At 39.7% G+C, this 10,605-nt stretch overlaps 3 protein-coding genes across 6 annotated transcripts; 2 read left to right on the top strand and 1 right to left on the bottom strand.

Annotated features, from left to right (window-relative positions):
* Positions 2,116 to 5,106, top strand: LOC104782582 (bZIP transcription factor 17-like). Its single transcript, XM_010507553.2, has 2 exons — positions 2,116 to 4,100; positions 4,437 to 5,106. Exons 1-2 carry the CDS (start codon positions 2,345 to 2,347, stop codon positions 4,868 to 4,870), a joined length of 2,190 nt encoding a protein of 729 aa, XP_010505855.1. The 5' UTR covers positions 2,116 to 2,344; the 3' UTR covers positions 4,871 to 5,106.
* LOC104782580 (ethylene response sensor 1) lies at positions 5,306 to 8,962 on the top strand. The gene is made up of 7 exons (XM_010507548.2): positions 5,306 to 5,586; positions 5,824 to 6,589; positions 7,297 to 7,464; positions 7,567 to 7,935; positions 8,017 to 8,283; positions 8,364 to 8,491; positions 8,575 to 8,962. Exons 2-7 carry the CDS (start codon positions 5,855 to 5,857, stop codon positions 8,744 to 8,746), a joined length of 1,839 nt encoding a protein of 612 aa, XP_010505850.1. The 5' UTR covers positions 5,306 to 5,586; positions 5,824 to 5,854; the 3' UTR covers positions 8,747 to 8,962.
* Positions 9,006 to 10,548, bottom strand: LOC104782581 (protein PLANT CADMIUM RESISTANCE 10-like). 4 transcript variants are annotated; one of them, XM_010507552.1, is made up of 4 exons: positions 10,419 to 10,548; positions 10,028 to 10,278; positions 9,412 to 9,638; positions 9,006 to 9,326 (listed from the first exon to the last, which is right to left on the bottom strand). In XM_010507552.1, exons 2-4 carry the CDS (start codon positions 10,218 to 10,220, stop codon positions 9,165 to 9,167), a joined length of 582 nt encoding a protein of 193 aa, XP_010505854.1. In that variant the 5' UTR covers positions 10,221 to 10,278; positions 10,419 to 10,548; the 3' UTR covers positions 9,006 to 9,164. The 4 variants fall into 4 exon arrangements, 3 of the variants coding, with proteins under 3 accessions (XP_010505854.1, XP_010505853.1, XP_010505852.1); XM_010507551.1 differs by having other exon boundaries at positions 9,006 to 9,329; positions 10,028 to 10,282; positions 10,419 to 10,546; XM_010507550.2 differs by having other exon boundaries at positions 9,006 to 9,329; positions 10,419 to 10,545.

The raw sequence follows: 10,605 nt of genomic DNA, 5'->3' as shown, positions 1-10,605 counted from the left end.
TTTTTTTTTTTTTTTTTTTCTTTTAAGTGTTGTGTTGTCTTACATGATTCTTGCGGTCCTCCAATCTTGTAAAATGATTGTCTCTTTCCTAATTTTGGCGGTGTCCTAATGTAGTATTTTCGTGATTTTGGTGAATCTACCTTGTGAAAAATGTGACTTATAAAGAATCCAAAAGACGTATATGTCTAAATATGTGGTTAGCTAGAATTGATAATACCTTGTAGCTAGCTTCCAAGCGGCTATCCAACTCATTGTTTGAACCTGAACGCAAATCCCCATGTTTATTTATCCTTTTAATTATATTTATAACTAACGATCCGTGATTGCATATTTGCATTGCAATCCAAAAATTCAAACTAACGTGTAGATAATCGAAGTGAAAAAAAACTAAAAGTTCATAAATTATCTTTAACATAAAAAGTCATAAAGATGTTAAAATTCTGATTAGTTAAATTTAGGTTTTAAACTGAGAATTCCGGCTATATATGTAGTGGCAAATCTCGAGACAAAGAAGTCGGTTGCTCATAGAGAATTAAGAAACCAGTCGAGAACATGATCTTACTATATATTGTATGATATTTATGATGGTGCTATACTATAAGATTAGTAAGTAAGAAAGAAAAAGCAATGCATCAAATGAATTATTTCTTAGCTTATAACAAAAAAGTTTATAAATACTTTAAGTTACTAAATAGTCAATCAACTATCAAGTTAATAGTGTGAGGCTATGAGGTGGGAGAGAGAAAAGAAAATGATGAGTGATGCAGAGGTGGGAGAGGAGACATGCGTGACGGGAAAGAGACTCAAAAACGACACACAGTTGGAAAGTGAAGCGATAAGATAGGCTAGAAGACAGCATTATTATTTTTTTTCGAGAGAGAGACGACAGAGACGACAAATAACGAAAACCCTTCCTTCACTCCAAAACTAACACAAATGCAGTCAACGTGCTTTTAACATGTGGATTACCAAATCCTTCCCACTCTCTTCCTCTCGTGCTTTATTTTACACTCGCCATTTATTATATATCCACAACTTACCAGAAAAAATAATTTATTTACTAGTATAAAATTTGTTAGTAAATTGCCGACCAAAAAAATAATTTGTTACTAGTAAATTTATAAACCGACGAAGGTAAAGAGAGTACAATTTATAAGCAAAAACATATACCTATCTTTCTGCCTTTAACATAATATTCCAAAAGGAAATAATTAGGCAAGAATATTCGAGACTAAAAAAAAACCTGATAATGTACAAAGGACCTACATATAATCTAGACTCCTAAAAATTGGATTAGATACATAAAGTCATGATCTCCTAAAAGTCAACTCCCACAAGTATTCACTACCAAATTAAGGTAAGACTATAAAACTAGAACGTCGTGCACATGCTTTGCTATAGTATATACTCTTTCTAGCCCCCACCTCAAGTGCCAAACCAAATGAAAGACAAAGACAATGGTCGACATAATATGCATGTGTGGGGAGGAATTTAGAACTCCTCTGTCGTCTTCTTTTAATTAATCTATAATTTGAATTTGTGTATACACTGAGTTATAAAATGATTATACAAAAGTCACAAAACAACTAGCAAAATATGTAAATTTAGAATCCCGAAAATACTTAGTATGATAATTACTATGCGCAATAGATTCTAAACTTTATAGATTGACTATATAGTATATAAAGTTTAAACTTATTGTATAGATTGACTTCATACAATAAACTTTATACTAAAAAAATTAAGAAAAAATATAGACTATATAAAAATTATGAATAAAATAAAATCTGCTTTTATTTATTTATTTCACCAGTCAAATCAACTATTTTTAGTCAATCATCTGATATTATTTCTGGATTAGAGACTTACTACTATATTTTTTTAAAAATAATTAAAAAAAAAAAGAAGAATCAAAATTAGGAAACATAACAAAAGCACATCATGATGGTCATAAAAGTTATTTTAGCTACAGTTAGTAATAAAGTTATTCAAAATAATCTCTCTAATTTATTTATTTATTTATAGATTTGTTCTTTATTAATAAAGAAAGGAAAGAGATATACTGAATTTTGGATTTAACTTTTAGGTTCCCCATCATCACATCACTAGTGTGTATGTTTAGCGACCACGCGCCGTAGACGAAGAAGACGGAAGCAACCCACACCTTCCTCCTCTTCCTCTCTCTCTTTGTCTTTAAACCCCTCGTCGTCTTTCTCCCGCATCACTCCATAGACCATAACCCCTTTCTTCTGAATCTCTCTCTCTCTCTCTCTCTCTCTCTCTCTCTTTCCTTCTTCATCATCATCTCCCCAATTCGTAACCCTAAAAACTCAGATTAAACAAAATGGCTGAACCAATCACGGAACAGCCTCCACCACCTGCTCCGGACCCTAATTCCACCCACCCTCCTCCTTCCGATTTCGATTCCATCTCGATCCCTACGTTCGATGATCATTTCGGCTCCGATCAGACTCCGATTGGTGAACTCATGTCCGATCTGGGTTTCCCCGATGGTGAATTCGAGCTCACTTTCGACGGTATGGACGATCTCTACTTCCCCGCTGAGAACGAGTCGTTTCTCATCCCTATCAACACCTCTACCCAAGAGCACTTCGGTGATTTCACCCCCGATTCCGAAGCTTCTGGAATCTCCGGTGATTCTCTTCTTCTCCCCACCACCAAAGATGATGCCGTTACAACTTCTGGTTGCTGTAACCGTGAATCTCCTAGGGAGGATTCTGATGATCGATGTTCCGGTGCTGATCGTAGCTTAGATCTACCGACTCCGTTGTCCTCTCAGGGCTCGGGTAATTGCGGTTCTGATGTCTCCGAAGCTACGAATGAATCGTCTCCTAAATCAGGTAACGTTGTCGTCGACCAGAAGGTTAAGGTGGAAGAAGCTGTGGCTACTACTACGACTGCGTCTATTATTACCAAGAGGAAGAAAGAGATCGAAGAGGATTTGAGTGACGAGTCTAGGAACAGTAAGTATAGGAGATCAGGGGAGGATGCAGACGCAAGTGCTGTGACCGGCGAGGAAGATGAGAAAAAGAAAGCTAGACTCATGAGAAACCGTGAAAGCGCGCAGCTTTCGAGACAGAGGAAGAAGCATTACGTTGAGGAGCTTGAAGAGAAGGTTAGGAATATGCATTCCACTATAACGGATTTGAATGGCAAGATGTCTTATGTCATGGCTGAGAATGCTACACTAAGGCAGCAATTGGGAGGTAATGGAATGTGTCCGCCGCATCATCCACCACCTCCGATGGCAATGTATCCACCTATGGCTCCAATGCCTTATCCATGGATGCCTTGTCCGCCTTATATGGTCAAGCAACAAGGGTCTCAAGTGCCTTTGATTCCCATTCCTAGGTTGAAACCACAGAATCCTCTTGGAACATCCAAGGCAAAGAAGTCGGAGAGTAAGAAGAGTGAAGCTAAGACCAAGAAGGTCGCCAGTATTAGTTTTCTGGGGCTTCTGTTTTGTCTATTTTTGTTTGGTGCATTGGCTCCAATTGTCGACGTTAATTTTGGAGGAATTAGTGGTGCCTTTTATGGGAACTATAGGTCTAATTATATTACTGATCAGGTTTACAGTCAGCATAGGGATAGAGTTTTGGATGCATCTCGTAGTGGTGCTGGTACTGGGGTTTCTAATAGTAACAGCGGGATACATTGCGGGGGAGATTCTGATCAAGGAACAAGGAAAAATATATCTGCAACAGAGAGCTCTGTACCTCCTGGAAATGGTAGTGAGCCTCTAGTTGCATCACTCTTTGTTCCGAGGAATGACAAGCTTGTGAAGATAGATGGGAATTTGATTATTAATTCTATATTGGCGAGTGAGAAAGCCGTGGCTTCGAGAAAGGCTTCTGAATCAAATGAGAGGAACGCTGACTTGGTGATTCCGAAAGATTATTCCCCTGCACTGCCTTTACCTGACGTGCGAAGGACCGAGGAAATGGCTAAGCATCTCTACAGATCTAAGACTGAAAAACAGAAAGCTCTATCCTCTGGCTCCGCTGATACTCTGAAGGACCAATTCAAAACAATAGCAGCCAACGGTGAAATGCAGCAATGGTTTCGTGAAGGTGTTGCAGGTAATTCACGGGTTTCTCATGTTACTTTCTGTTCCCTTGACTTGATTATGTATACTAGTCCTTGTTATATCTTGACTTTTGACAAAATAACACTTTAATGAGGCTTAACCTTCAGCAAATCTGTGGTCATGAGTAGATGCATCCAACAATCAGATTAGATATTAACTATGAACATGTGACATTGTTACTCATATAGATTATAAAGAGTAGATCTAGTGTTTATTTCTCTTCGCTCTTTTCTGCATAAACTTGAGGCACAATAGTAGCTTAAAGTCTTACTGACACTTGGTTCACTATTTAACACCACCTTTTTTTTGTTAAATGACTATATTGTAGGGCCCATGTTTAGTTCAGGGATGTGCACGGAAGTGTTTCAGTTTGATGTCTCCTCAACCTCTGGAGCCATCATTCCTGCAACTCCAGCAACCAACGTCTCTGCAGTACACAGTAAGAACACCACAGACACACACAAGAGAAAGAACAGAAGGATCCTTCGCGGTCTTCCCATTCCACTCCCGGGATCAGATTTTAATCTCACCAAAGAACACCAAAGAAACAGCAGTAGCAAAGATATCAAGCCAGCCTCGTCGATGGTTGTATCTGTGCTTGTCGATCCGAGAGAAGGTGGTGATGGAGATATAGAAGGGATGATTGGGGGTCCAAAATCACTGTCCCGAGTTTTTGTCGTCGTGCTTCTAGACAGTGCAAAGTATGTAACATACTCGTGTGTCCTGCCTCGATCAGGAGCTCCTCATCTTGTGACCACTTAAAAAGATTTTTGAGAGGATTGAAACATATTTCAGCAGGTCTTCTCTCCTCTAGGCTTTTTGTATGTAAAAGAATAAATACCCTGCTCTTTGGTATCATCAAAGTAATATCCATAGCTATTTATTTACCCGTTGTCCGGCTATTTTTGTTTGTTTCCAGATGTAGAATCCGAATGCTGTAACTTTTTTTTTTGTTACCTTTTATAAACTTATATAACCTTAGAAAGTTTTGCATTACAGATCAAACTTCACAATTACATTGCAAAAGTTGGTGTGTACAAACTCCATTAGCTGAAAACTTTACCGAGACAAAAGTGCCTCTTTAACTGAGTTTGACGGAGAGAGATTGGATTAGTTCAGGTTCATGAACCTGAGCTTACTTTTTAATTAATTTATTATTTGTCAGAAGAAAGGAGAAGTGATCATATTATTTTTAAATGTAACAAGTAGGCCTATGAACACGTGAACTTCCCTCATTGCAGAACATAAAAAAGGAAACTTTACCTCTCTCATTGGTTCCTGCTTCTCTTCTTTATCACTGTACGCTTCGTTTCATCAAGTTCTTTCTTCATAACGCTCGGATCCGTTGGAGACGACGAACTTGAACTTTCTATTTTTCTTATACTATAAATTGTTTTCTATCATTCGTTTGCCCAAAAGCTATGAGGCTCACACCACCACCACCAACAGCTCCGCCGCTATGAATCCTTCTCTCCCAGGTACATGATTGGATCTATCTATTTAGAACGATTGATTTCACTGCTTTGCTCTAGTAACGTTATCACCTGATCGGAATCAAATTCATTTAGGTAGATTTATAAATTTCTAGATCGATTTAGCATCGATTCATTCCTGTAACTCTAGTCCAAATCTAGTCAAGCCCCCCTCAAACGTTACTTGAGCTGATGATATCTTCAATTTTTTTGTTTCTTTGAATATGTGATGTTGTTGACCAGGTCAACAACAGAGGTCAAAGCTCCAACAAAAATGGAATGCGATTGTTTTGAGACGCATGTGAATCAAGATGATCTGTTAGTGAAGTACCAATACATCTCCGATGCGTTGATCGCTCTTGCATACTTCTCTATCCCACTCGAGCTTATATACTTCGTCCAGAAGTCTGCTTTCTTCCCTTACAAATGGGTCCTTATGCAGTTTGGAGCCTTCATCATTCTCTGTGGAGCTACACATTTCATCAACCTTTGGATGTTCTTCATGCACTCCAAAGCTGTTGCTATCGTCATGACTATTGCCAAAGTCTCCTGCGCTGTTGTCTCGTGTGCGACCGCGTTGATGTTGGTTCATATTATCCCTGATCTTCTCAGTGTCAAGAACCGGGAACTGTTTCTCAAGAAGAAAGCTGATGAGCTAGACAGAGAAATGGGTCTTATCCTAACACAAGAGGAGACTGGTAGGCATGTTAGGATGCTTACTCATGGGATTAGAAGAACGCTTGATAGACATACTATTCTAAGAACCACTCTCGTTGAGCTTGGTAAAACTCTTTGCCTCGAGGAATGTGCCTTGTGGATGCCTTCTCAGAGTGGTCTTTATTTGCAACTTTCTCATACTTTGAGCCACAAAATACAAGTTGGAAGCAGTGTCCCTATTAATCTGCCCATTATTAACGAACTCTTCAATAGCGCTCAAGCGATGCACATTCCTCATACTTGTCCTTTGGCTAAGATTGGACCTCCTGTTGGGAGATATTCTCCTCCCGAGGTTGTTTCTGTCCGTGTACCTCTTTTACATCTCTCAAATTTCCAAGGCAGTGACTGGTCGGATCTCTCTGGCAAAGGTTACGCTATCATGGTCCTGATTCTCCCAACTGATGGTGCAAGGAAATGGAGAGACCATGAGTTAGAACTCGTAGAAAATGTNTCTGTGGAGCTACACATTTCATCAACCTTTGGATGTTCTTCATGCACTCCAAAGTTGTTGCTATCGTCATGACTATTGCCAAAGTCTCCTGCGCTGTTGTCTCGTGTGCGACCGCGTTGATGTTGGTTCATATTATTCCTGATCTTCTCAGTGTCAAGAACCGGGAACTGTTTCTCAAGAAGAAAGCTGATGAGCTAGACAGAGAAATGGGTCTTATACTAACGCAAGAGGAGACTGGTAGGCATGTTAGGATGCTTACTCATGGGATTAGAAGAACGCTTGATAGACATACTATTCTAAGAACCACTCTCGTTGAGCTTGGTAAAACTCTTTGCCTCGAGGAATGTGCCTTGTGGATGCCTTCTCAGAGTGGTCTTTATTTGCAACTTTCTCATACTTTGAGCCACAAAATACAAGTTGGAAGCAGTGTCCCTATTAATCTGCCCATTATTAACGAACTCTTCAATAGCGCTCAAGCGATGCACATTCCTCATACTTGTCCTTTGGCTAAGATTGGACCTCCTGTTGGGAGATATTCTCCTCCCGAGGTTGTTTCTGTCCGTGTACCTCTTTTACATCTCTCAAATTTCCAAGGCAGTGACTGGTCGGATCTCTCTGGCAAAGGTTACGCTATCATGGTCCTGATTCTCCCAACTGATGGTGCAAGGAAATGGAGAGACCATGAGTTAGAACTCGTAGAAAATGTGGCGGATCAGGTCCATCTCTTCACTTGTACATATCTTTGGTTGTGTGCCAAGTTGCATTACCAGTCTTTTAATTTTCTTTTGTTTTTGTCCCCTGACTCTCACTTCATTTAGGTGGCTGTGGCTCTCTCACACGCTGCAATTTTGGAAGAATCCATGCACGCTCGAGACCAGCTTATGGAGCAGAATTTTGCTTTAGACAAGGCTCGTCAAGAGGCAGAGATGGCAGTACATGCTCGAAATGATTTCCTAGCTGTCATGAACCACGAAATGAGGACACCAATGCATGCCATCATCTCTCTGTCTTCTCTCCTCCTTGAGACTGAGCTGTCTCCAGAGCAGAGAGTTATGATCGAGACGATACTGAAAAGCAGCAATCTTGTGGCCACGCTCATCAGCGACGTTCTGGATCTTTCGAGATTGGAAGATGGGAGCTTACTCTTGGAAAATGAACCATTCAGTCTCCAAGCGATCTTTGAAGAGGTAACTATATCCCTCATATTGACCTGTGAAGTCCATTTATATGTCTTAAATAAAAATAACATGGGAACTTGGAATCTGCAGGTCATCTCTCTAATAAAGCCAATCGCATCGGTGAAGAAACTATCAACGAATCTGATTCTATCTGCAGACTTACCAACTTATGCTATTGGTGATGAGAAACGTCTATTGCAAACTATTCTCAACATCATGGGCAATGCTGTGAAATTCACCAAGGAAGGCTACATCTCCATAATAGCCTCTATCATGAAACCTGAGTCCCTACAAGAATTACCATCTCCAGAATTCTTTCCAGTTCTCAGTGACAGTCACTTCTACCTATGCGTGCAGGTTAGTCCTAATCTACATATTATTAGAAACAAGAAAGTTAAGCTTCTTAATGTGTCCTATATGTAACAATCTTGGTGCAGGTGAAGGACACAGGGTGTGGAATTCACACGCAAGACATTCCTTTGCTCTTCACAAAATTTGTACAGCCTCGGACTGGAACTCAGAGGAACCATTCCGGTGGAGGACTCGGGCTAGCTCTCTGCAAACGGTAACAACCCAAAGTATATATAAGTTATTAAGCATATGGTATCACAAATAGCTAATTGTTTGTTGATGGGTGTCTCTGGTTAGGTTCGTGGGGCTAATGGGAGGATACATGTGGATAGAAAGCGAAGGCCTAGAGAAAGGCTGCACAGCTTCCTTCATCATCAGACTCGGTATCTGCAAAGGTCCAACCAGTAGCAGTGGTTCAATGGCGCTACATCTTGCAGCTAAATCACAAACCAGACCGTGGAACTGGTGATACACTACGTTGGAAAGACATGTTGTGACTTGTATTGAGGAGAGACTAGAGACTTTTTAATTACACAGGAGCAAGAGAGAAGAAAATACACGACCGCACGGTCTGATCTAACTTACTGGATTTTGTTGGATGGAATATGTAAAATAAAAATACTATATACGGGGAGAGGTACCTCATCTTTCCAGAAGATTTTATTGAACATTATTTTAGAAAATACGTTTCGGAACCAGTATTGAAGAAATATATCAGTCTTCACGAAAAGAGCAACATACCTTACTAATCAAACCTTTTATCTAAGATAAACTTACAACTCAAAGTTACTTTACTCATCACACTTCTCAAATACATAGCAAAAAGTCGGTGACAAGAAAGATGCCCTCTACAATAGAAACTAAAAACTCAAGGGGAGAAAAAGTGATCAGTTAGCTGAATTCATGGTTTGAGCCAAGGGAGCATCGGTGATAGCCATCTTCATGCCGGGAGGATATGAGCCGCTTCTACGTTCTTGAATCTCTCTGTATTCTTGGCAAATGGCACACAAGTGACAGAAGAAGTGTGTAACAAAATCCCCACATGGAGCCTCCTGCATCAAAGATTGTTTACATCAGTCAGAAACGCTGCACAGACCAAATGGAAGCATATATGTCCATTTGAGTAATTCGTACCTGTAAATTATACTTGGTTCTTAATGACCTGCGGTATCCGCAAGCATAACATGACACAAAGCATCCCGGCAGGCCGAGTAACACGCCATTTGTGGCAAAGCAGCAAATGGTGTTGACCAAAGCCCATGAAATGCAATGAGTTAAGCAGGGTCCTGCAAATGTTCCAGACCCCAAAAACTCTGCGTTTTTGCCAAAGATATAACATGGACAGAACAAACCTATACAACCTGTGCATCCAAAAACAAACCGCAGTAAGTTCTAAAGTTGCTCTCAAAACAGTTGTCTAGATGATGATGATCTTTACCAAAAACAAGAAAACATAATCACGTCCAAGAGAAGTAAGTAGCACAAGGAAAGCTCAAGCAAATAAATCGTGGCAAAATTTCCTGCACCAAAGTTTCAACACCTAAACTTAAGTTTCTTTCCCAACCAACCTATTCAAGAAATGCAAATGGTTATCCTTCTAACCAAAAAAAAAAAAAACTCAGCAAGAACTATTAACTAGAACCACAAACACATAGGCAGGCATATCTGACAGGTCAATTCAAAGAGGCACCTTTAAAAAAATTGGTTCCTCAAGTAAAATGAAGGGTTTGGAAGACAGAGAGTAGCATACAGCTCTGCATATCGTCGAAGCAGGCGCATATACCAGATGACCATTGTCTCGGATCATCATCTTTTGAGCTTTGAGAAACAGCAATTTCCAGATTTGGAGTAACGGTCTTGACTTCAGCTTCAGAATCAGCTTCAGAATCTGACTGTCTTAATGGAACATAAGGTGGTGGCACGTAATGACCCGTTTCTTTCATCCTAATCCTCTGAAGCTTGTCACTTTCTTGAATCCAATTTCAAGAACGATCGTATACACTACCTCAAAGAAGAAAGATATATGTAACAAAATTAATACTTCGAATAGCATAAAAAAAAAAGAAACGATTAGCGGGAAGAAGCAGAGAGACAAGATGATCGGAAAGGAGAACAGCACGAATCAGCATTAAAGGTCTTACCTGAGCTCGACGAAGAGAGGTTGGATTCGCATTACGAGGAAGAGAACTCAGATTTGCGAAAAAAGAGCTTACTTTTTTTTTTTTTTCTAGAGAGAGAGATGGAGTGAATTCTTGACCAGAGGCCACCAATTAATTAATAATCTGAAAAAAATATCTCAAAGTGTTAATTAGTAACTTTACCTCTACT

Source organism: Camelina sativa, chromosome 4 (assembly GCF_000633955.1).
Source record: "Camelina sativa cultivar DH55 chromosome 4, Cs, whole genome shotgun sequence".
Taxonomy (NCBI): Eukaryota; Viridiplantae; Streptophyta; class Magnoliopsida; order Brassicales; family Brassicaceae; genus Camelina; species Camelina sativa.
Note: the sequence above shows the minus strand (reverse complement) of the source record. Positions and strands in the feature narration are given on the sequence as shown.

Coding starts and splice junctions, on each gene's coding strand:
- LOC104782582 (XM_010507553.2), top strand. CDS start 2,345: ATGGCTGAACCAATCACGGAACAGCCTCCACCACCTGCTCCGGACCCT. Junction 4,101..4,436: donor GTTTCGTGAAGGTGTTGCAG/GTAATTCACGGG, acceptor ACTATATTGTAG/GGCCCATGTTTAGTTCAGGG.
- LOC104782580 (XM_010507548.2), top strand. CDS start 5,855: ATGGAATGCGATTGTTTTGAGACGCATGTGAATCAAGATGATCTGTTA. Junction 7,465..7,566: donor TAGAAAATGTGGCGGATCAG/GTCCATCTCTTC, acceptor CACTTCATTTAG/GTGGCTGTGGCTCTCTCACA. Junction 8,492..8,574: donor GGGCTAGCTCTCTGCAAACG/GTAACAACCCAA, acceptor GTCTCTGGTTAG/GTTCGTGGGGCTAATGGGAG.
- LOC104782581 (XM_010507551.1), bottom strand. CDS start 10,220: ATGAAAGAAACGGGTCATTACGTGCCACCACCTTATGTTCCATTAAGA. Junction 9,639..10,027: donor CTTCGACGATATGCAGAGCT/GTATGCTACTCT, acceptor TTGGATGCACAG/GTTGTATAGGTTTGTTCTGT. Junction 9,330..9,411: donor GAACCAAGTATAATTTACAG/GTACGAATTACT, acceptor TCTTTGATGCAG/GAGGCTCCATGTGGGGATTT.